General features: G+C 34.5%; 1 protein-coding gene and 1 long non-coding RNA gene across 2 annotated transcripts; one reads left to right on the top strand and one right to left on the bottom strand.

The window, feature by feature from the left end:
* LOC136840888 (uncharacterized) lies at positions 1-10,570 on the top strand. The gene is made up of 2 exons (XR_010853774.1): positions 1-333; positions 10,455-10,570. It is a non-coding gene; the product is annotated as an uncharacterized lncRNA (long non-coding RNA).
* LOC136840884 (glycerol-3-phosphate dehydrogenase, mitochondrial-like) lies at positions 7,508-27,076 on the bottom strand. Its single transcript, XM_067107845.1, is given in 12 exon segments — positions 7,508-7,795; positions 8,672-8,770; positions 14,034-14,123; positions 14,125-14,223; positions 14,954-15,156; positions 15,687-15,896; positions 16,310-16,505; positions 16,643-17,474; positions 17,937-18,160; positions 21,851-21,972; positions 26,300-26,469; positions 27,037-27,076. Coding segments are annotated over 11 exon segments (2,241 nt in total). The 5' UTR covers positions 26,346-26,469; positions 27,037-27,076; the 3' UTR covers positions 7,508-7,675.

The following is a 27,076-nucleotide window of genomic DNA, read 5'->3' as shown; positions in this document are numbered from 1 at the left end:
TTAACATTGCATAATTTCTATGGCCCATCATAAACGTTCGTAACAGTTACGCCGAACGTTAGCGTATTGTTTATTTACTGGCCTATACCACAGACTCCTTGATTGATGTCTGTATCGGCACAAACCGCAGGCCATTATGATGAGATTTTATTATAAATTTGTGATTTCATTGTGCTCGTTTTAAGGCCTACCATTCATAAGGCTAATTCACGTCGTTACACTGGATTTCAAGTGTTTTAATTAGTGATTTATGAGCAACAAAGTATTTTAAGATGCAACCAAAATTTAAGTTCCAGGAAAAAATGGACTCTTAGCCTGAGACTAGGTGCTAAGGTAAGGCTTTGTTGCCGTTTTTGTGTGTGTGTGTGTGTGTGCGTGTGTGTGTGTGTGTGTGAGAGAATGAATTACGAATTTAGTAATTTATTAGTGAGTTTTTGTAAAGAGTGAAGACTTTCGTGGTCGCTGTAGGCTTTGTATTTGAAAAGGAAGAACGAAAGAAAACTTCGAAACCATTGGCAAGTTTCAAATGGGTTTAAAATGGTGTCTACTGGACTGTAAAATTATGAAGGTTTAGCGATGTGTAGTAAATTGAAGCCAACCTAGAGTGTAATAGACAATGTAGGTATGAAATGGACCCATTTTTTACAAACTGAAGTCGGGACAACATTATAATAAAAATTCAGTACTTGGGCTATTCATTGGTATTCAGCACATGATGTGATTAAAGTCACTTTTGTTGTTTGAAGTTGTGTTGACACTATTAATAGGCCAAGAGCCCTTCCAGTTTTGATGATATTTGAGATTTATTTTTTAATGCTGTAGGTCATTTAATATGGCTGTCCATTTATTTTTATTGGCACCAGTACTGTTTATGTAGTCATCACTTAGGCCTATCCTACTCCTTAACCTAACATAGGCTAGGCCTAATCTTACTCCAACATCTAACAGGTTTGGGGGATCACATTTGAAACAAAGTTTTTGATGGGGCCATACAAAAACTTGTTATACAGGATTGTATCTTACTCTAGTATTCTGTAATCCATTGCATCTCACCAAAAAAGAAATATAGGGATGCTTGCTAACCTAACCCGAGGTGCTAGGCTTGTTTCACACTTGGTCAGAAAAGTTTTGCCCTCCCCTGACTTCTCCTAAACTTTTGCTAAAATGTTTAGTAGTGTTAATTGCTCACTTGAGGATAGGTCTGCATCCAGAATCAGTGTATAACTAATGTGAGAGCACTACATTTCTACCTGATTAAGCCCCCTTTTAAAATGTTTAGCTACACTAAATGCTTACTAAATCTTGCCAAATGCCTCAAAATATGCCTTGTTCCAAGTTCATTGGTTGATCTAGTGGGAAGCATATGTGATTATTGTTGGCCAGAAAATAAGTGTTGGCTTTCCAGTAATAATATCTGTCCATCCATCAGTTTGACCATAAAACAAAATGAGTTTATCCTTCACAGATTGATAGATGTGCGGTGTGTTAAGTTTACTAAATTTGGTTAAAAATATCACCCCACATTCACAGCCATGTTTAAGGAAACAGGAGCTACCTCATTAGTGGGAAGAAAAGTTTTTATATTCTTTAGTCTTGGCAGGAGGGAAGAAAGGTGAAGCTGAACCTAAAATTTGGAAAGGGTAGACATAGGCAATTAATTTATACATAAACAATTCATGCTGAAGCTATGGTTCAAATCCTGATGGGATGCATTTTCGTAGGTCTTTTTTATAATGTAGAAATTCCATAAGAATCTATGTTAAGGTATGTTAAACTTAGGGCTTTAGGCCAACCTGGCTACAGTATTGTGGGTACAGAGACCAAATACACATTAGCAACAATGATGACTTAAGAGGCATACGTTGCAACCTACCCAAATTACTGGACCAAGGAAGCTTAATTGAACAAGGTATAACCCGTTATGTCTTTTTTTGTTCATTTATCATAGCCTGTTCTCCCCTAGTACAACTGTCATAGTCCTTTTTTTTTATTCTAGGGATATACTCAGACCCAGATATCTTCATCAAACCTTAGTGGATACCTTTTGTAGAGGAAGCCTGGTTCTTTGAATTGACTTTTGATTGCAAGTTGATGCCAGTTCCTCACTTAAAAACACTGAAAATGTATAGAAACTTTAAATAATTTAAAAGTGCCACACATAATGGGGTACAGACTATACAACATTTTTGAAATTATATTACTGTATGCCTAAGTTTTCTCAAAACTAAGCTGTGGATGTGAAATACAGTATATTGATCAGCCACTCCAAGTTGAGTGAAGCTTTTAGTGCCGTACATCATACTAGCTTTAGATTAACCACAGGAACTTTCAGATCTGCACCAATATAGAACCTTTAGTTAATGCTGGAGGGCTACATGTGAGCCTTCCTTGCCAGTTGATCATCAGTCTGTACTGGTATAGGTTGCAGGGACTTCAGCTTTCTTGAATTTCAGATTGTTAATGTAATGAGTTACATCCTATATTCCCAAAGATTTCATTCTGCAGGTACTTTGTTGGCATGAAGATAATATGACAAAGGTAGAAGCTCATGCAATGTTCATGGAACATAATAAGTAACTTAGTCGTTCAAGTGCTATATATACAGATAGTTCCAAATCAAGCCCTAGCATTGGTTTTGGAGTAGTACTGTATTTAGTCATTAATGTTATTGTAAGGGTGCATTTCCCATCATAACGTCAATTTTTATAGCAGAACTAAAAGTAATTATAACTGCTATTGAGAAAATAACAACTGTGGAAGAAGGAAATATTACCATTTCAGCAGTGTAAATAGTATTTAACAGAATCAAAGTTTTAACATATATAACACATCCATCAGTTGTAAAGACTGTGCAATAGCTACACAAAATGAACTTTAGAGGAATAGAAATAAACTTTAGTTTGGTTTCTGCACATGTAGGCGTGCATGGTAAAGCAGAGGCTTCACTGAATTTACTACTAAGGAGACATCAATGTTTGGTCAGTGACCTAATACCAGAAATTAGAAATTTTATCCAAGGTGATGACAGGAATGTGGAATGCAGTACAAGGGAATAAAATTAGAGAGATTGTGAGGGTGATATCTCCTTGGAAGTACAGTAACACAAACCTGTCTAACACACATATCTTTAATGACAACTGAATAGCAGCTATAGTGTGCTTAGTCCGTCTTGACTGTGAGGGATTTGATAATTGAATGCCCAAGTCTTAAAGACCATAGAAATAAACTGTTTTGTTAGGCTTAAGAGGAGAACGGAAGGTACATTTTTGCCAAGATCCTCAGAGAAGTAGTAGTGTGTGATGCCGGTGTCATTTTTCAAATATTTCAGGAGCAGAGTTTCTGAAATAGTTCCTGAATTTTTGTTATACTGTATTAGGGTTTATTTGATAGTGTAACATATTAATATACTTTTATTGGATACTGGCATCTATGGCCATTGCTATTCTGTTGCTAGGTAGTATATTCATTCATGCTACATTCCATTCCTGGAACCTCATTGTAGCACAAAGTACCCATTTTTAAAGACATTTGGTTGCCTCTTAATGCCAGTTCTTAATCTCAGTTTTTTTTATTTTTAAATACAGCACTTGTTTATTATAATGCAGTACTTCCAGTATCTTCTAATGCTGTACATTCAAGAGTTTATGAAATGTAGCTGTGAAAATACTCCAGCCTATGTAAAGAATCATGCTGTTTTTACTGATGATTTTTCAATTTTTAGATTGTAATATATACTGATAAAATACAGATACACTACTACGTACTGTACAGTATTGTGATTCAATTTTAAGTGCAATCTAGCACTGCAGATTACAATTCAGACTATGTAGCCCATGTTGCTTGTAGACTCTTGTGTGTGGTTATTATAAAAAATGTGTGGTTAATATAAAAAAACTACGTATGAATTACTGTTTATTTTTATTGAACTGGTGATATCAAAGAACCACCAAATGTAAATAATTGAATATAGACATTTATTGCATAAATAAAACAACATAAATTAAGACTTTACACACAATATAATCTTTATGCTTTATGCAAAACAAAAATAAGCAGGTCTGTAAATTCTTGTACAGTTTATTAAAACCTTAAGTTTGAGGATTCGAGGTTGATAAAGAACTGTCTACACTGAAGAGGAGATGTGATGCTTTAAACTGTCTGTGAAAATATGTTGAAATCCTCAAATTTATGGTTTTATTTTGTTCATTACAAGTCCAGTACTGAGGTTTTGACATTCATGTACAGTTCTTTATCTTAAGTCATTCTTAGTCCTGTACTTATCTGTACTGTGTACAAGAAACCATCGAAGTAACAGTTTACAGTACATTCCTGTACAGTACAGTACAGTACAGTATATTGAAATGTTTTAAAAATACAAAAAGTACATGAAGTTCACTCCTCTGGCACACTGTACAGTACAACACAACATATGCAGAACCAGCTGTCACCAGAATAACTGTCCTTAGAAGAAGGCTGTGTTTCTTTCTGATAAATATAAAATTCAAATATGCAGTGGGTAAATGTTTGATGTTTATATAATTTAGGGATTTGTATATGGAAATTCTGTTAAAAATACATGACATTTCTCAAACCATTGACACAAACATTTGGTAAAACATTATAAAATATCATCCACAAAATAATTCTTAAATTATAGAAGCCTGTACAGTCTGGTTTATTTGCTCTAAAAAACTTTAGGTAGAAACTAGAAGGTAATTTTTTTTTACTGATGGAGAGAGAAAGATTCTGATGTAAATGGAGGGTGAACATTTTAAATGACATCTAATAAAATAATGAGAAAAAAATGGTATGGAATGGTTGGATGACAGATGGGCTGGTTTATAGAGGAGGAAGAGTTGAGTGAAACATTCTATTAGGTTTATATTTATAAATTTACAAAATATACTAATCACAATAAAGATAAAGAGTTTTAACTCACAACACTTCAGAGAGGTAAAAAATAGTTACCGTAATCACATTAATTCGGAATACTATATACCGTAATAACAGAAGAAATTGACAGCGCATTAAACCCTTGTAAAATTATGCTTCCTTACTGCCAAATGTGATTGTAAGAAGGAAGATAAGTTAAGAGTATATATGAACTTTGTTTTGATTCATTACATTTTATAACTGTGATATACAGAATACTGATAAAGATCAGTATGTCCAACTCAAAATGAGATATTCTTTGTGATGTCTTTTAATTTCCTCTGATATTTAGCTTTCTAGCTTTGAAATATTCCAGTCAATCATAGGAATAGTCGAAACACAGGCCCCACAATACAAAAGAGCCATAGAAACTTGAGATTATATTGCACAGTGCAATTAACACTTAAAAAATTACTTAGGTAGCATAACTAGTCTGTGAAATGTATTGCTTCTTACAGGGTAATTAGTGCACTGAAAGAAGTATTGTAATTATACTGTAAGAAGTATTGTACAGTGCAGCACAAACTCACGTTTTGAAGATGAATGAATATTTTGATAGATAAAAAAAACTGGTGATATGCTCACAAGAATGTCTTAAAGCATGTTACAGTATTTTATGGATAGTTATAAGGACAAGCTACAGTACAGTATGTGGTTTTGTGACTTAGTGTGTAGTGTCAATACAAATGTAGGATAAGTAAATAATTTACAGTATCATAGAGCTTGGAAAAAATATTTTTCTGTACTGTAGCGCACTGTACAACAGTGTACTGTAATAATGATAAAAGGAACCAGAAAAAGAGATAATATACATAGTCACTAATGGAATTGTTTCAAGAGGATAATGTATGATATTATGTATAAATATTGGATATAGAGTAATATGGCATTTTAATAAATACATGTTCACTGTTCACAACAAGAATTTAAGTTTAAAATATACTGTCTTTCAAATCTAACAAACATTTTGTCATTTAAATCTAACAAGTACTTTCTCTAGTCTTGCCACACATTTCCAGTAATTGAGTAAAAGACACACAGTACACAACTGTATTTTACGTTGCAGTGACTGCTGGTTTGGAAAGGAATATATCTTGTGAATAATTGTTGAACATATTTTTTAGCTCATAGGGGTCATGAAAGTTGTTCTTATAGCTAATAGTATAAAATATATATACAGTATGATGCAGTTTTCAAGTAAAGCATTACAAAACATACAACTGTTTGTGCTGGGCCATATAAAATCTTCAGGATATTCTAATACCCATTTAAATGAGTGAATAATTAAAAAAGTTGATGTGAATCCCCAGAACAGCACAAATGTAATACTGTAATGGACTTTTGGTAATTAAAAATACGGTACAGGTAATATTACAGTACTTTTGTAAAGGAGGACAAATGCAAACTGTTCTTGGAGCTGTTGTTGATACAGATTGTGTGAATATGTTGTGGGAGGTTTCCTGCCATGTGTGAATATGTTGTGGGAGGTTTCCTGCCATGTGTGAATATGTTGTGGGAGGTTTCTTGCCATGTTTCTTTGTAAGAGCATTCCTCAGTTGCCTGAAGCTGTTGGGACATTGGGATATCATCACAATTTCTACTTCTCATCTCATGCCACTAGATATCCTTGCTCCTGTAGAATGCTATTTTTCCAGTGGAATACCTGTAGTACAGCGCAGTAATTTTAAAATTAATGCATACAAAAGATGCTGATTTTACAATATACGTATTTAAAGTTCCTTGAAGAACTATATTTTAAGGTAATCTTGTACCATACTTAACATTGCATAATTCTTTGGTTGAAAGAGCATTTCAGAATTAACTTTGGACTATAATATCTATGATAATAATTTTCATACCCTCTTTACCTCTGTAATATGCAAAATGCTTCTGGCTTCAATCTAGATTCAGGGCCAGTCATGTTAGACATTGAGACAACTCTGTTGTCATAGTAGAAGATGCAAGTAAAGCTATTGGCTATATAGAATGGTATGGCACAGTCTGTAATGCCTGCTAAAGATTTACTGTTTAGAAAATCACACTAGAAATTTCTCATTTAAGCATTTTCTGGACTATTCCTATAAAGTTCCTTTTAGCAGCATCTTTTATTCATTAGATACATGTGATACTCTGTATAGATGTAACTATTATGTAAGATATTTTTTCAGGCAGATAATGCTCAATGCAGACCTTAAAAGCTCAAAATACTTGAACAGAATTCTGTATTGTACAGTATGTATGAATATTCTAGGTCCTATCTACTGCTCCTGTCTTCATGAGCATTCTCAGAGTTGCTTAGCTGGTCTGTCAATGGTTGGATTATACCTCATGTTAGCAAGCATTAGAATGCATTATATACATATATATATATATATATATATATATATATATATATATATATATATGTATATATATATATATATATATATATATATATATATATATATATATATATATATATATATTATATCAAAAGCAGGCCTGAATGTCCTTAGGATTCTTCCCCAAATTACCTAAGATATTGGAGTTATGGAGACATGCCAGTCTCATAGCTAGTTGATGGGAAATTTTTGGTGAACCATCAATATTAAGATAAACTATATATTACAGTGAATTTTGTACATTAAAAAAGTCTGTAATTTCCATTTACATAGGTTTTCTTGTAAATAAATAAATTACTGCATATAAAAATCATACAGTATACAGTAGAGCATAACCTGATTCTTTATCTAGACAATGTATATTATAGCCCACCGCCACTTCTGTCAACTGATATTTTCTTTCGTTGATACTCCTCTGCCATCTCTGCCAGCTGTGCAAAGCGAGAGTGTGAAAGTGATCCAGCTTTGATCGCAGCCATCATCTGAAATTTTTAGTATTAATTAGAGCTGTATGGTCCACAAATTGGCACAGTGCCAGCACGCTTCCTTTGCGGAAGTATTTTGAATCTGATGTACCATCTGAAGGATTGAGTCTCTAGTAAGTATGTAGATTTACTTTAGATTCAGATTCTTTCCTCTCAAAGGCTAGAAAAACTGGTATGCCAGCAATGTACTGTTATGTGACCTAAATTATTTGAATGTTTTTTTAAGTGAATGGACACAATTTTCCATGAAAAAAGGTAGTTACTGCAAATATTATTGCTTATACTTTTACTTCAGAGATTAAGTTTTGATAGATTCAAGGTATTTATTAGCAGTGTTATATTTAGTAAACTGAATTCTGTCATAAATTAAGTTTTAAGACTAAAAATCCACAAGTTCTTACCTTTTTTTTTGTAAAAATTAATGCAATTATAGCTGCACAGCAAAGATAATTTTTAATGTTACATAAAACTAAGCATTGCAAAATTTGAATTAATTAATATTAAAGCAGTACAATACTAAGCAGTAACAAAGGATATGTCTGCATTAAGTAAACAGGAAAACGGATACAAACATGCATCTTACATTCAGTGATTTCTAATGGATGCCCAGGAATAGCCATGGTTATGACAGTGAAAAAGAGAATACCAAAGCTAATATAAGTAAAACAGTATAAGAATATGCACTACTTAGAGAAAATGACAGACACCAAAATTCACAAAATGCTTGTAGCACAAACTAAGAAGGAACTCTACATGGTCTGCAACTTAAAACTGTAGGCACATTATCAGAAAATTAATGGAGCTCTGTATATCATCTAAATACTTTGTGGTAGAACCACTACTGCATATCAAAAGAAACTCAAGATAAGTCACCTGTAGGTATTCGTCAAATTCCACCTGCCCGTTAAGATTAAGATCGATCTCCTTCAGTATTTCATGAAGAGTTTCTCCAGGGACATCCTGGCCCCTGGCCTGGAAAGTCATTATGGAAAAGGACACCTCAGTAAGAGATGCACAAAGAGAGGACAAACAAAGCAGCCAGAAACTGAAGAAAAGGACATAAAGCATATGCACAAAAATACACAAGATGAAAATGACGAGACCTCGGTTTCACTTGAGAGCAGAGACAGTTTAACTGTTAATATTTTATTCTGATGATTTGTGATGAAATGGAAACCATTTACTTACTTTTGTGATTTGTGGGTAGATGTTTGAAATGGTATAGGCTGCATACTAACTGGTCCTATTGTGATTACTCATTTAACTAATCAGAATATATGGAAATGTGTCACAAACTAATTATAGAAAGTTGTAATTCAAAGTGGTGTAATGTATGGACAGACGTTTGCAATGGTACATGTAGCTCATTTACTAACTGGTTGTAATGTGATTACTCATTAAACACTATAGAATACCATATAAAAAGTGTCACTAACTACAGTCATGAGAAAATTGTAATTCAAAGTGTTTTACATTGCCTTGGAGTCTGGATAGACTTTCATTTGACAGAAACCTTGAAACTATGTATGAGTTTGCGGGTTCCCTTGCTAGAATTGGAAGTATATTTTGATACAGTTTATAGCAAAACTGAATCAATATTTATAGTATTTTTTAAAGGTTGTAAATAGTTAAGTCAGATATGATTGATTTGAGACCACTACTTATAAAATAATGTTAAAAAGTCCCTGTATTCATTCTGTGTTTGTGTAGATGCTTTCAAGTTTTACTTTATGCAAAAATACTTGAAAATGAATTTGCCTGTATATGCAGAAATCGTCAACTAATATGGTTCTGTTCAAATGAAAGTTTTTTGAGTGTGGCAGGAAGCTTCTTGTTATTGTAAAGCAGTTCAGCCATACCACAGGGCTGATGTGGTAGGCAGTTGGGTGCAGTATGTACAAGGTAAACATCATTTTATATCCACCCTCCTTGGTTACAGTGTTACGTAATTTGTTAGGATAATTGTATGTACAGTATATGAAAGTGTATTAAGGAAGCCAAGTACAGTACAGTGTTATAAGGTGTTTGTTAATGGACTGACAGTGTTATGTAATGAAGTGCAATTTTGTGAATTTTAGAATCATAACTGTGAAAAATTCCAGTATGCTTTCTGAGGATAAACTAACTTGCCTCGCATATCAAAAGGAGTTGTTGATTTAGAGAAAAAAATAATTTACTGTGTCAGTTCTATATGAATATCTGAGTGTTCTGCTTTTAGTTTTCAGAGTCCCTTTGTATGAAGTTTGGTTTTTTCTAATACAGTACTGTACTGTATACTGCAAGATAAGAGATTACTGTACAGTATTCAAAATAAGGAAAAATTTGCTATATGCTTATTCATGTGGCAGGTCTTTTTGATAATTTGTTATAGATATTTTCTGCAAATAGGTTATGGGTTATCTAACTACAGTATGTGCCAACCCCAGTAGGTTGAAAAAGACTCCAAAATTTACTGTAGTTAGAAAATTTTGTTAATTTTTTGTGCCAGTAATCTTACATTATGGGATAGTTTAGGCCATGTAACATACGCACTTACTTTTTGAACTTGCATAAGAATTATTGTCTGTAAACAAAGGCTTATGATTTTGCAGTAGACACTGTTTTTATATTTCTGCAGTTTTCAGATTTTTTCAGATTTAATTTCCCTTTCTTGCAGGTTAATGGCCAATATAGATTACATGCATTCAGTCAAGACCTATTTTAGGCTTCTCACCTGCAGGAACTGGTAAGAAATGTCATTAAGGACCATTAGGAATAAATTTGTTTGACCATATTCTTCAGGATTTCAATAAGAGGTGAAAGTAAGATTAAGGTAAAGTTAAAAAAGATTGAAAGATAGGTGACCAGAGACCAAAGAACCATACTTATTGATGTTCAAGTATTGCCTAACAAATTATTTACAGGTATATTGATACTTAAAGTACTACTGTATTCCATTGACTTTTCTTGTACCATCCTAAGTGTGATTGTTGATAATATCCTTTATAGTTACTGATACAGTTACCAATTTTTACACCTTTTTATGAGTAATTCTTGTAAACTTGGGCTGTTTATGAAAATGGTAGTTTTTACTGGTAAGTAACTGAAATTATCCAATGTAAGTTTTATGCATTTTATTGCTTACCTTTTTTTTTTTTTACTAATCACTGCACTGGACTTTTCCATAATTGGCCCTTCTGTTTTACAGCTACTGTAAGTGTCATTAAGGAAGGTCTTTTTGCACATCTCAAATTCCATAAGATTTACTTCAAGTATTCAGTGTCATCATAAATGAGCATTTCAAAAATCAGAGATAATGTTCAGTTGAAATGATTTGGTTTAACATTTTCTTGCAAAGCCAGGCGTTATTATTGACTGGGTTTGCTGACGGAAAGAAGAAAATTCATAAACATAGTACAGTATAATATTTGGTCTACTTGAAAATGCTTCATTAGTATTGTACATTATTCAGGTATCCACAGCCTGTTTAAAGATGTGGGAATCTCTTCATGAACTGATATAAATTATTTTTTGCAAGAAATGAGTCAGCTTTTGTATTTAAAATGCTGTGGGGCTTGTTTTATGAGCGAAGAGCAATCTTTTATATTTTGAAAGTGGTTGGATTTGGATTTACTGTAGTACTGTAGTCTCGAGGGAGGAAACCTGTATCGAGCATTTTAGAAAAACATAAGGATAGATATCCTGAAATTATTCAAGAAACTTTTGTCAATAACTAAGGGGTATTTGCTTTTAATTTGATGAGAATCCATATACAGAAATGGGTTCGTATTAAACTTTTTGAATGTTTTCGTGGTCAGAGTATTAGCCGATTAGGTTTTGTTGACATGTAAGATCTCTGAAGAAAACTTTACAGTTCGATTGCTGTTATTTAAAGTAGACCTAGAATTTCTTTATTATTGGTAATTTGAAAAGGAGTGGACTAAGTGCAATTCATGGTAATTTTCTGGTAAATTAGATCCAGTTTTGATTTAGTTGGGAGAGTCTTAACTCCCTTTTTGAGGATATTTGCTGATGAAAATCCCCAAGTTTTGCCTGTACACATGGAAAATCTATACACTGTAGTAAACATTGTTTTTTTTTTTTTAAATATTAACTGGTGTGATCATAGTCTCCTCAAAAACTTCTGCAAAGTTAATTTTTGCCCTCTTTCTTTATATAAGATTTCAGACTATATGATGAATGGGGAAATCTTTGGCCTTCTTAGATAAACCTTTTTATTTGCTCTGAATATATTTTGCATTTTTGTCTTTCTTTTACTTGCTGTTACATTTTATTGTGCTTTTTTTTAGCCTGTCAGTACTGAGGTAGGTTTCTGTAAGTTAGCTGGAATGTGTGTCATTGATTTGTGATTATGAGTGTACAGTATTTGCTCGTTTCAGTGTCTAGACCTCTTATTTTCTGCTCTAGTGAAACATTCATTATATTGTAGTATGTACTTCACCAGGGAAATGTTACAGAACATTTTGGTGTTATTGCATATAGACACCTGTCATAAATTAACTTTTGGTTAAGGATGGGTGAATAGAATTTAACCTAAAATGTTTTGCTTTTTTGGTGTGAGAAAGTGTCCTTGCTAATGCTTCCATTCGTGACTTATGAGTGGGTAACCTTTTTAGTATATATGCTTATGACATAGTTTGCTCAGTGTATACAAAAATGTACTGTATTGTGCTTTATGTTAATGTTAGACATCGTTGTGCCTTTACTATATATGTGTAGAACTTTGTAGTGTCTTTACCAGAAAATGCTAAAATAAATTCCTCCTTTATTTTCTACTCTATGTGCAGGTACAGGTACTACCATAATACAGAAAGCTTCTGGTTTAGATCTGTTCCTTTTTATATAGATTTTTTTTTTCTAGTTACATTTTAAATACACAAAAAAGTTAAGAATAAATTCAGCACTGTTATGGTCAGCCTTCCCACAAGGAAAGAGGTGAAAGCCATAAACCGCACCCCAAGCTCATAGGTCCACAAGGAAGAATGTAGTAGTTTGCTTTTTTACAGTTTTTTATCACCTTGTTTTGCATTATTACCTGGACGTAATCCGAAAATTCAACTTGACCATGTTTGTGGACATCAACCTCGTTCAAAATGTCGTGTAGTTGGTCAAGACTTACTCTCTCTCCATTAGTCTATGTTATTTATAAAAGTATTGAAAAAAAATACCTCAGGGAAAATAAATTGCATAAGAATTTTCATTGTTGTGTATGAAAAATTGACATGCTAATTAATGATAGTGTTGGCTTGATGTACCAAGTACATTATAATGAAGCTTGTAAACTAGGCAGTCCAATATTGAGATGTTGTAATTTAATGAATGTGACTGCCTGCTGTGTAGCTTTGTGTGGGAAATATGTTCAAAAGTACAACCAAAAATTATGTGGTTATGTAATCTGTTTCTTAATTCAATATGGTTTTGGACAGCATTACACATTAAAATGCCATGTTTATCATATTTTATAAAAATGGTCAACTTTTATTACAGATTAAAGTGCCATGTACTGTACATCATATTGTATAAATATGGTCAAGTTTATTACAGGTTAAAATACCATGTACAGGCAGTCCTGGGTTACGTCAGGCTTGGGTTATGTCGTTCCGGACTTATGGTGTTTGACTCGTGACACCGTTAACCGTGATTTTTCGGATTTATGGCACCATTACCTGCTTTATGGTGCGTTATTAATGCTACTGTAAGTTCTATTTATTCCCATTATAATTATGATGCTTTGGGTTACGGCGATTTTCGACTCAGTGCACCACCGGGACAGAACCCGAGCCGTAACCCGGGGACTGCTGTATATCATATTTTATAAAAATGGTGAACTTTTATTACAGATTAAAGTACCATGTACAGTACTGTATATCATATTTTATAAAAATGGTTAAGCAAAGTTGAGTATTAAATTATTAGAAAATTGAACTGAATGAGAATAAATTATGAGAAAACTAAGGTAAATTTATATTCAGAATTAAATGATGATTAATTATTACAAAACTAAATTATATTTGTTGAATTTGATTGTTTCGAAAATGAGAATGAAATATAAGAACATTATGAACACTGATATGCTATTTTCAGCTATTTAAATATTTCCAGCTTGCTTCTGAGAGCATCAGTATATACTGCCAGTACAGTATTACTTTATAATTAAGCATGAAAGTCAATGTATTCATTATAGACAGAATGTATTACATTTTAGACAGAAAGTTTGTAAATGTGGGATTCCTACCTTCAGGGATGCCCTGAGATCATTCAGAGATATGTAACCCTTCTTGTCAGTGTCGAGTGAGTTGAAGCGTTTGACGTACTCAGATATTTCGCTCTTTGTCAAGGTTGATTGGAATTTTCTCTCTCGATGCTCGATTCACATTCTGGCCCATCTCTAGCTGGAGGTACTGAACAGCGGCCGCTAGTTGTCTCTGGTTAAAAAAAAAATGGAGGGAAGGAAGTAATGAATAGATTAATTTGGAAATGTAATTTTTACTGACTTGTTACAGGGAAAGTGTTGATTGCTCGTATTAAGAAACAATATAATTTTATCATTGTGATTAAACTTTCTAAAAGAGGGTTAAAGTAATGGAAAGTTCTTGTTTGGCTCCCAACAAGTGACGTAGTATACAAAGCTAATTTGGAACTAGTGTTTTTGTAGATAACCACTGCTGAGCAAGACTTTTTCCTTTATGTATATTAAAGATGTTGGAATTAAAAAAGAATTTATATTGTTGATGAATATTACTGGATGAAAAAAATCACATTTTATTACAAGTGATAGACGTCAGGTTTAGGATTTTCAGCATTTATTGTATTGCTCATAATGGGAATTACCATTTGATGGAGATATAGTGTGGAATATGCATAATTTAATTGAAAGGATTAGTAATGTAAACTACATTTTCTTCAGTGTCTAAATATAAATTCTTTATGTGTACAGTAAGTGAAAAAATAATGATGGATTTCCTTTCCAAAAAATCAGCCTAAGAAATATGAGATGATTTGAATCAGATTGTGATTATTCAACAGAATTATGAAACAGCTCACAAGAGATACAGTAATACTGTATTGTAAACAGTACAGAACAGTACATGTATTGTGCAATGAAGAAATTTTGTGTCAGGGAATAAAACCAGTTATGAAGCAAGTCATTCTTACTTTTTTCTCAGCTTCCGACCACTTCAGTTCTTCAGCCATTATATTAACAATAGTAGGAAGAGCTTCTTCTGCAGCTTGGGCATTCAGGAAGGCAAGCCGAAGCCTTCGAGCAATAATATCAACTGCAGTAGCTGCATACTCTCGGCAGGCATAACGAACTTCAGCGTCAATGTATGGGAATTCGCTGTGCAAACGACGGCCGACTGGAAAAATGCTAGACCTTGTTAATCTTGTGCATCAGTTGAACATGTACATTATACAGTAACACTGATTTTTAATAAGCTGGTGTTGTGTACCTGAAACAATTTGTTTTCATAATGCATTTAATGCCTATTGTTTAATGTGAAGTTGCGCTAATGCATTAATGCCTGTTGTATAATGTGAAGTTGCTCTAGAGTTGATGAAAGCTGTAATAACTTGGTAACTTACTGAAAGACATTACAGAGCTAGTTCCACACAATTTTATTATAGTCTAGTTTAATGAGACCACAGGACCACATTTTAAGTGAATGAAGTTTAACACTGTCACTATTTATCGAAGAGGCAGGTATCTACTTGAGCAAAATAATCTCAATATTTTATTAGCTTATTACAGTTAGAAATACAGTAGCTAGGTATTTGCAGCAGGTACAACGTCACTGAAACATAGGCTATCGGCTTGTTACATGGTTTGAATGTGCTTGCCACTTAAGGTAGGGAAATTAGGAATGCATTCTAAGCCCCATTTCCTTACCTATTGGCCACCTTTTCCCAGTAAGAGCAGCGAGCTTTGCAACACTAAAGGCTCTGTCTCCATAGGTGTGAGCTAAATGCTTTGCCACTTCTGACTCGAGGCCAAAGTCTTGCACCAGTCTGATGAACATTGTCGGAGTCCAACTGTGTGCTCCTTCAAGGAGAAGGCCATCTGTCTGAGATTCTTGATGTTTCGGTTCCAAGTTGCAAGCTGTAAAATTGAAGCGAAGAAAAAATATCATTTAAAGGATAAATGGTATACAGTAAATTATCTGGTGGGTCAGCTTTTATACTGCAGTATTAAAAGCTTCAAAGATTTTGGTTTTGAGGCCAAAGTTTTTTTTTTACAAGGAAAAGTTTTTTTTGCTCTGTGAAAGCATTTTTATTATGGTATGTAGTGATGAAAAACCTTTTAAGGTACATACTTGGCTCTCATCAGTAATTTTTTTCTCAGGACAAATCAGAAATGCTGTATACTGCCATTCAGAGCACATCAAGGGCTGCTTTGATGCTCACATATATAGTTTTTAAACCTTGAAATATTTACATCAGTGGACTAAGTCTTATGTTTTGTATTTAAACATGTCTTATGTTTGTATTTAAACAATAATGATGTCCACTAACCTTGAATTGCTGCATCTATAGTTTCTAAAGCCATTGAGCGATAAGTTGTCCATTTTCCTCCCGCAATTGTTATTAGGCCCGAGTCACTGACATGAACTATATGGTTGCGAGCTATGCTCTGAGTGTCTGTCTTATTGGGATCCTGAACAAGAGGCCTGATTCCAGACCAAGCAGACAAGACATCACCCCGTCTCACCTGAAAAATGTCTTTGATAAGTAAATTCTGAATTGTACTGGGGTCTAAAAAATTTGAATTTTATGTTATTTAAGATATGAGTAAGATGCCATGTAAATAATCTAGACAACTATAGACTAGATAAACCCAAAACTTACTTCAACATCAGGGCTAAGATAATTTTTTACTTCTTGTAGAATGAACTGGATATCATCCTCCGTTGGAGCAGGATTGTGTGTTACACTGCAAGGAGTGTCAGTGGTTCCGGCTATTGTACGACCTTCCCATGGTAGGAAGAAAATGACTCTGCCATCTGAAGTATTAGGGTCCAGAAGACCCATTTGCTCTGGTGAATAATAGTCTGGCAGGGTAATGTGGACTCCCATACTTGGGGCACATATCTCTTTGGTTGCCTGGTTGTCCATTTTCCTAATCGAATCTGTGAAGGGTCCCGTTGCATTGATGATACATTTAGCTTTCACTGTTATTTCACGCCCAGTTATTTCGTCTTTCACTATAGCACCAGACAATCTCTCGACCCCATTCTCATCCTTTTCCTTCAATAAACTCAGTACTCGAGTGTGATTTGCAATTGTACTGCCCAGTCTCGTTGCCGTGAGGGCTATAGAGAGATTCATCCTAGCGTCATTGTGTTGCCCATCGAAGTACACTATAGCACCTACTAGCTTGTCTTTCTTTAACATTGGGAACAGCTCTAACGCACGCTCTTTACTGATGGCGTAGGAACTTTTGATACACTTACTGCCTGCCACTAAATCATACATCTTAATGCCGAACCAAAAATAAGGAAGCTGCCACCACTTGTACACTGGTAACATGATTGGAAGAGGGTATGATAGATGAGGTGCAATGTCTAAAAGATTGGCCCTTTCATGGAGTGCTTCCTTCACCATCCTGTATTGTTCCATATCCAGTCCCAAGATGGCCTTTTGTAGATATCTCACTCCTCCGTGAATAAGCTTTGTTGACCTGAAAACGCATAGAAAATTAGTGAATCCTTTAATGCCAGGAAAATAATGAAAAGCCTCACAGTAAAGTCTTGCAGCCAAAATAGAGACTAAGTGAAAATTGGAATGAAAATATATATAAAAAAGAAAAAATATCAATCGGCAGATAACACAGGCACTGAATTTGAAGAAATTTTTCGAGGGAATGCCTCGTGACAAGGCTAGTCAAAAAATATTATTTTGAAGGTACAAATCCTTAAAAATATCTGGTGAACACCAAAGGAAAATTGTAAAAGAGCCTTCTACTACAATTATATCTATTATTATTTTTAAGAAAACTAATCTGATATCTAATCATCACATGAATGACATCTTCCAGATTGGAGGTAAATTGCTCATATTGCAACATACAAACACTGTCAGAAGAAATCTGCTGATTTCAGGGAATCTTATCGAATAATGAAATTCAAACATCCTTCAGTACCTGGAGGAAGTTCCGGATGAAAAATCATCCATTTCTACCAACGCTGTCTTTAATCCTCGAGACACAGAATCCAGGGCGCATCCTGCTCCCGTGGCTCCGCCTCCTATGATCAGGACATCAAAGGTCTCACTTCCAAGACTTTTGAGTTGCTGTTCTCTGTTTGGTAGGGGACGGTTTGGCCTCTGATTTAGATGCTCAGCTGCAGCTACTCGTGCAAATTGCCGCTGTTGGGATAAACAAAATTGACCCTTAAAATCGTGTTGAAAAGGACATAAAATTAAACCTTAAATATTTGAACATCCTGTTGGTCACCATTGTGGAAGCTTTGAAGCTTTGAACCTTCATTGCTGTGGTTAAACTTAAGGATACTAAGTGTAATGTGTATTATCCTAGAGAGTCTGTGGTCACTTCCCATGCATATGCTGTATTCTGAATCCCTAAGAGAGTAGAACTCAAGGTGAAGGCTACTATAGAGTAATATTTAATCTTGGCATAGAAATGTGCAAAAATGATTATATTTTAGAGATTGCTTTACATCATAACAAAGTGTCCTTTCAAGTGCATGTATTATGAAAGTGTATTTATTTTTTTACTTCTAAAGGACAGGTACATCTCATTTCAATATTAGATTGGAGTATAGGTAAAAGAAACCTTTACTTGAAGTCTTTCATTATTTTAGAATCATTAGATATTTTGATTGAAATGGTCACTTTTATTGAGTATTATTGAATAGTTAGTGCTTTTAGTTCTCCTTTGGCCTCACTGAACTTTGATATTGAGACCATTATAATACTAAAATAGACAGTAATACAAAAACCCATTGAGATTCTTGAGATAAAATATATGCCAATCTTATCTATGTGCTTGTTGTACAAGGTTATAATTTAGTATTGATATGTACAGCAGTAAATAAGAGTAAAAAAGTTCCCTAGTGCTATTTTTAAAGAATTTTTTGCGACACAGAAGACTTTGCAAAGTTGCATCCCATAGGGGGTTAGTGCCATCAGTGCACCTCGTGCGGTGCACTGTAGGCATTACTTAAGGTTCTTTAAAGCGTGCCTTCAGCCCCTAGCTGCAACCCCCTTTCGTTTCTTTTTCACTGTACCTCCTCTCATATTCTCTTTCTTCCATCTTACTCTCCACACTCAACCAACAATTGATTCATAGTGCAACTTCGAGGTTTTACTCCTGTTACACCTTTCAAACCTTTTACTGCCAATTTCCGTTTCAGCGCTGAATGGCCTCATTCAGTTCACTGAGTTGTATGTCTCTGTCAGGGGTTTAAAGCTGGCTTCTACCTCTAATGCCTGCAGAAGCTCTCTTAAATTCAAGAGCTCTCCAGTTTCCTAAGTCGTGAAATTTAACTTAGAGGTATGACATATTTTTTCTGACTAAGGAAGTAGCTCATTTTTTATAAACTAAGCGACATTTTAGCCCACGTTAAATTATGGACATTTCAGAGAACTGAAGTTTCTCGCTGATAGTAGTTCCTCATTGGAGGGGTTGGTATCGTTCTCGGCTAGCACTCTGCTGGGCCCGCGTTCGATTCTCTGACCGGCTAATGAAGAATTGGAGAAATTTATTTCTGGTGATAGAAATTCATTTTCGCTGTAATGTAGTTAGTTCACAATAAGCGCATGGTCCCGTTTGCTAGGCAACCAATTGGTTCTTAGCCACGTAAACTAAATCCCAATCCTTCGGGCCAGCCTAGGAAGAGCTGTTAATCAGCTCAGTGGTCACAAAGTTAAACTAAAAGGTATACTTTTTCTCACATGATAGTGTTTTATGCTAAATAATACTTTCCGTGATCAATTATTGTGGGTACTAATCGTGATATGGAAACTAGCTTTTGGTGTCATTTTAATGCTGAACAGACGTACTTTTTGCTGTTTGGTTGTATAACATGTTTTGATCAAAGATTAATATATATCACCGCAACTGTATGTTTTGAAAAGCTCACCAAAAACTTGAGAGAGTTAGATGTTTAGAAAAGATCAGGAGAAACGCACACTCATGCTTTTACATAAGAATTTCCTACCGTCTTTTCATAGCATACAAATTTAACTTTGTAAACTGGTGCCACTGTTAAGTTTTTCTGTGTATGCAGACACCAAAGGGGTAATAATAATGATAATTTAAAAAAACACATTCAAGTTCTTTTGCTGTAACATTGTGTTTGTTATTTATGATGAAATACAGTGGATTTCAATTACAATTTCAGTTACAGCTGATTTCATTACGATGAATTACGTACGATTGATTTCATTGTAACCCGCCGTCAAGTCTAAGAAATCTCTAGATTGGATTGCAAATGATGCATCAACTTGTCATCAGAATCTCATAGGGTCCTGTAGTGTTGCAGTGAATAATCTTTATTGGTATCCTAAGAATTATTTTTTCCAATGGATATAAAGCACTTTTCCTTATCCATAGCTATATTTTGAATAAGTTAATGGTGAAAGTCCCTTCCAGTGATTCGTTTTTGCCATACATTCTTCACGTGGTCTGCATTAAAATATCTGTTGCCAGTAAGTAGTATTTGTTCATTTTCCGGTGATGCAGGTATTTTGTGATTTTGGCATGATGCAATTTTTACTGCCAGCAAAGTGTATATAGCAATGATTTTTATTTTGGTGGTGCCAATGACGATAGGAACATGGATACACAACTGCAACCCTCTCTAGCAAAGGGTAAAAGGGTGTCTTGTCCCTCCCTTCCTCCCCTGCCTGGTAGGACGCTGTGTCTAGGTTAGTTAAAGATGCGTTCCTGTAATTGCCATTGCCACATTTTCATGCTTTTTAGTATGTTTTTCCTTGATTTTCAGTTTTATACATGAACTCTATACTTTTTCAGAAGTTGCCTTTGTGTTTCGAGCATATTCGACCATTTGGAAAGAAGATGTCATTAATTGGAGAAAAAAGGAGGATGGGGGTAAGTATTGTAACAGTTCATTTGTTGAAACCGTGTTTGGCTTTTAAGAGATATTACTGATTATTGAATAATGGGATTATTTCACTGGCATTTAAGAATCATTGAAGTCACAGAATAACCTTTAAGGCCAGCACTTTCCAAATTCGAACTTTGATGAGATCGTCTTTCTTGTATTGATTTGATGACTGCTTATTTCAACCACAACAAACCGTGAAATGCTTTTATGCATAAAATAAGATTAATTTTATTTGTAAAGTTCAAATCTCAGTTTTCATTTGCTCTTCCAAAGTCGGGGGCATGTTATTCCATAACTGGGACATAATGTAAGGATACTAAGTGACTGGTGTTTTTGGATGTTTAGGTCATATGAATGACAAATTCGATTTGGGGATGTCAGGTTCTGCTCATCACTAATGTAATATTTTGTTAGTAAATACACTAATTTTCTTTGGGATTTCATGTTGGGCTGTGAGCCGCGTGTGACAAAATAGCGCCAAATTAGAATGGAAATGCTGTTCTATTTAAGAGCGCTATTATTAAACGCCAGCATGTCAGACACGAACATTTTCGTTAGAGTAATATTCCCATAGGGCATTTTTTCCATTTTTTCATACAGTCTGTCTGGAAGCAATTGATGTTTCACAAGGCAGCGTGGATAACTTTGATTAAAAAACATACATATTTCAGATTAAATAGTAAGTGGATATATTATTGACTCACAGGCACACAGACAGGTTGAATACAAGTCAGCGACTTATTGGTAGTCCTGACCAGTGCTTCATGCGATTATCCAGCAGTTGCCGAAGGTTCGTTCTCCACTTACGGTCGTTGATTTGTTGTCAACATGTTTTGATATGTATGCAATAGTTTTCCAACTTGTTTATGGCATGTTTTACTATGCTGTGGACTCACCTTAGGTTAGTAGTAATAGTAGTAATAGTAGCATTATTCAGTTTGGGTACTCCAGTGTTGTTAAGACTTACCTTCGTGTGCTGATCGTCCTCCATAAAATAAGAGGCTGTCAGGACGCCCACGCCCACCGCGCCCACGCCTATGCCCAATATCCGGGCCAGGCTCTTGGTGCGGGAACCCGCCATCACCCACGCTAGAAAGAAATAGGATATTTATTAATATATGAAGAACTGGTTAGCTTGTTAACTGAAAAAGTCACGAGAGCATGTATTATTGTTGTACTGATTACTTACAAACATTTTTTCCGAGAAAGAAAAAAAAATCAATGTTTTACTTGTTCTTAAAAGTGAAATTGTGTCATCAACGGCAAAGGAAAATTTTCCACCCCTCCGGATGACAAGTTTTCCCCTCTTAGAATACTTTAAAAGTTTTTCAGAACCTCTACGACGCATAGATGTTGACAATTTTTTTTTTTACCTGCAGAGGTGAAGTTCGCTCTAAAATTTTTCTATGAATAGAGTTGTTTACTTTTAATAAAACTATACAACGAAATATCCTGGCATATTTGGATATCAACAGCTGGTAATCGTACGAATGACTAGACATTGCTGTACATCAGCCAAATCGTTCTGCTCAAAAGATTATCCACATATCAAGGAATAGGTTCTATGCATAAAACATGGTATTTATATAAAGTTTTTTTCCATAAGATTTGTTAAGGAATATGTTATATGTCTACATGGTATTTATATATAATTTTATTTTTCATAAGATTTTTTTGTTGTCGATATTTTCAGCGTCTGTGCAAGAATACTCCGTGCTGACACCCGCACCCAAATGTTAGTGTTTCATTTGAGGTCTAAATTGATTTAATTTCCTTCCTGTGGTAATGGATTCATGTGCAGAACTCTCAATGTCGAGGACAGGAGTAATTTTGTATGAGGTCCACGATAATATATCAGTGTTGGAATGTGAGACTTTATAAAAATGTATTAAAAGCTTTCGAACCCTATCCTTGGTTCATCTTGAGTCCAACTAAGTAAGTATAACGTAAAATGTGACGAGGCAAACTTCTGAAAAGATGACCTAAAGATGACATAGCTAACCACCAACCGCTATCCACCCTATATGTCATCTTTTCAGAAGTTTACCTCGTCACGTTTTATGTTATAGTTACTTACAGTAGTTGGACTGAATATAAACCCAGGATAGGGTTCGAAAGCATTTTATACATTTTTTTATAAAGTCTCACAATCTGCCACTGATATTGTGGACCTTATACAAAACGGATTTATGATATATGACATTTGAAGATCATCAGATACAAAGTGGCATATGTAAAAAAAATAGAAACGTTGGGAAATGAACTTTTTTTGGAAGCGTCGTAATTAAAGGACCTGAGAATCTCTCGAGGACTCTTTTGGATTTACTCGAACAATATATTAGGAACGTCTTTCCGGCCACTGACTGTTATTAAATTGTCGAGCTGCTGGTGCATTTGTTGGTGTTTTTATTGTCATATGTATTATTTTATTAAGGTTATTGTTGCTCGATCAAAAGATTGCGTTAAGAACATTTTCCTAGTATTTGGCTGTACTGTACTGTATTCTCAATAAGAATACAGTTCAAGCACAATAACAGAATCTCATTTTTAAAATCGATCAACTTGAGGGAATAAATTATAAAGAACAGTAACAGTTAAGAAACCTAGCCTCTGATATACAAATAAAAACCACTGAATTTAACTCAGACACGTAGCTAATCTGTACGTGTTTCATTGTTTTCTTCGCCATGTGACGGAAACATTTGTGGAAACATTTTTATAGATTTATTTATTCCAAAATTTAATCAGACACGTAGCTGACCTTACGTGTTTACTTATTTTATTTGTCATGTGACGGAAACATTCATCGAAACCTTTAAGAAATATATTTACTCCAAAATTCATACAGACACGTAACTAACCTCACTTGTTCACGTATTTTAACTGTCATGTGACGGGAACATTCGTCGAAACGTTTTTAGAGATATTTGGATTAAGTTCCAAAGTTGAGGATTTTCACTCTCATTTTTGAACCTTTCGTAACGTTTTCATTTGGTGAAGAACGTTCGAATTGTCTTTGTGTTTCTTGTACGCGTCATGATCTAGGATGCCTCTACCAAATCAGTATTTGGCACACGTTCTCATTGGCGGTATGGAAAGTTGGTGAAAGTACAAAACATTCCGGTGAACTGTTACCAAGAATTCCTTTCATTTATGGTAGCTTGAACTTTTTGTTAAGCGAAAAACTTGATCTCAATGATGCATTAGGGACTAAAGGTGAAGAAACCCTGAGCGGAAAGTGGGGCTTAACCGCAAAGAATGCCATTTACATTTCCGCTTAAAGATGAAAAATTAGACATCAATTAAACAAATGAAGAGAACGCCTCGCCACAGTGGTAGTGGGAACGGAATCCAGTCGTCGGTTATAGACTGTTTAATACCACTAAGTGACTAAACTCTTGCCGCAAGAGTATAATGAGAATTAATATTTTCTTTTGAAGATAAAGAAGCTGTTTAGATGTGCTCATAGTGTATGAAGACAAAGAGTTGATACTTGTATATTGATCTACAGTCAAGTTAAAGTAGAAGTTGCTGTTGGTATATATATATGTATATATATATATATATATATATATATATATATATATATATATATATATATATATATATATTTAGAGAGAGAGAAAGACTAATATTTTTCTGGCGTTTCGTAAATGTTTCTAGTGATCCAATGTGTTATCTACTATTTCAATAAAATAGCTTTTTATCATCCTGCTTTTGTTTTGTTTTCGAGAGAATTTTCATTGTTTCGTGGAATTCATTACATGCATTTTAATTTTTGGATTGACGTGAATACTAATTTTTAAAAGATGTTGGCCATGGGAGAGAGAACGAGAGAGCTCGACTATGAAGGTTTCTGAAGCATCTGTTAACGCTCATTGTAGGCACATCAATACATGTCGAAACATTACAACGAGATCTACACCAGCCTCTACCAAGTTATGTCGAAATAACTGAAAGAAGAAAAATAATGTCAAGGCCTGCTACATGTATATACGGGACGGTACACTTGAGGTACGTTCAAGAAACTCCTTGTAAGCCATTGAAGGAACGGCTGTTGCGTCACATCTACGGCTCACTGTAGCTGTTTCAAGGTCATGGACTAGACCGTGGAACTAGAAAGCGAAAACGCCGTAGCAGTGCCGGGTGACTCTCTCTCTCTCTCTCTCTCTCTCTCTCTCTCTCTCTCTCTCTCTCTCTCTCTCTCTCTCATTTTTATTTTGTATTGCCTTTGCCAAGTCAGTTTATTACTCTTTTATATCTGTGATGCTATTTTAGAAGCAACTTGAGAGTTGATGAGTTGTATCGCATGGAACTTACAGAGTTGATAAGATAAATAAGAAATCACGGATCGCGTTATCAGAGCTTGCACCTGTTCAGAGATTTCACTGTTAGCAAATGAAATCAGTCAAGAGTTTTTATGGAAAACATTCATTGATTATAACTGGTTCAAAGATGATTACTTACAAACCTTGATTCTATTTTTCTTTACCAGACATTTACATAAAACTTTCAATTATTCTGTAAAAATGTATATATAGAAATGTGCAGTAAGTTTATTAGTTGAAAGTCGTTTACATATAAACTAGCATTTACTAATATTGGGGCGAAAGGCATTTTGCATATAAATGGGACTTAATTCTGTTTACTTTAAGGCGTTTGCATATAAATTTGTATGTAAAGCTAGCATATTTATTCGACAGCACTTGCATTTCAACTTGAATCTAATTCTGTTTACGTTAAGGCGTTTAGACAGTTAACATTTACTCCTGTTAATTCAACTAACATTTAATTCCATTCAACCATTGGCGCTAGCATAGGATTTGCCATTGATTTGCTTACAAACTTGCATTTGATTCTGTTCTACCAAGGGCGTTGGCTCGTAAATTTGCTTGCTTATCAACTTGCGTTTGCTCATAAATTTGCTTGCTTATAAACTTGCATTTAATTCTGTTCTACCGAGGGCATTTGCTCATAAATTTGCTTGCTTATAAACTTGCATTTAATTCTGTTCTACCGAGGGCGTTTGCTCATAAATTTGCTTGCTTATAAACTTGCATCTAATTCCGTTCTACCGAGGGCGTTTGCTCATAAATTTACCTGCTTATAAACTTGCATTTAATTCTGTGCGATCAAGGCCTTTTACGTATAAACTTGCATTTAATTCTACTCAGACAAAAGCGTCTACATACAAACTTGCGTTTAATTCTATTACTCGAGATTTCCTTGCATTTGCTGTACGCCTGTTTACTGTACTGCCGTGGCAAATAAACTTGCTTTTAATTCTACTCAGCCAAAGGCGTCTACATATAAACTTGCGTTTAACTCTATTACTCGAGATTTCCCTGCATATGCTCTACGTCTGTTTACTCTACTGCCATTGCAAATAAACTTGCATTTAAATTCATTTACTCACCCACGCTACGGTCTCGTAGATGCTTCCAGTTGGTCGGTTTCGCCATTTTTTTTCGAATCGGATTTTTTTTTTCGTTTCGGAACGATGCTGTGTAAGACTTTGCTTTGCTCTTGTTGCTTTTGTTACATGTCCACTTCAAAGGTCACTGACTTAACGAAGTCATTTAGTTCCTATTTATCAAGAAGAGAAGTTTTGAAAGGGTTTATATATATATATATATATATATATATATATATATATATATATATATATATATATATGTGTGTATATATATGTATGTATATGTATACACACCGAGTGTCTTTTTATTGTGATCTAACTGTACACTATGAAGATGGAAAGGCCCATAAAAACACTATACTCTGTACGCCAACCAACGTGTATATAGTGTCTTTATGGACCTTTTTGTCTTTCTATATATATATATATATATATATTATATATATGTATACTGTATATATAATGTATATATGTATGTTTGGTTTCACTTCCTAAACACCAAATGACTTGAAATAGTTCAACTAAGCTGTTTGCTATGTGTATGTGTGCATGTGTGTGTGTTTGTGCACTGCAAGTGAATTCATTGTCACACCATTCCGTTAAGGAATTTAACTATTCATCGAACGTATCAATGCCAAATCATATAAGAAAAAGTTACAGTATTTCGTCACATGAAAACAATAACAATTCCCATTCAAACAGAAGTGTCAGTCCGACGTGCAATGTACACAGCTCACTTGATCATCACTCTCTCTCCTCGACAAACCAGTGAGTACT

This window comes from Macrobrachium rosenbergii, chromosome 8 (assembly GCF_040412425.1).
Source record: "Macrobrachium rosenbergii isolate ZJJX-2024 chromosome 8, ASM4041242v1, whole genome shotgun sequence".
Lineage (NCBI taxonomy): Eukaryota > Metazoa > Arthropoda > Malacostraca > Decapoda > Palaemonidae > Macrobrachium > Macrobrachium rosenbergii.
The sequence above is the reverse complement of the archived record's forward strand: the minus strand, read 5'-3'. Positions and strand labels throughout refer to the sequence as shown.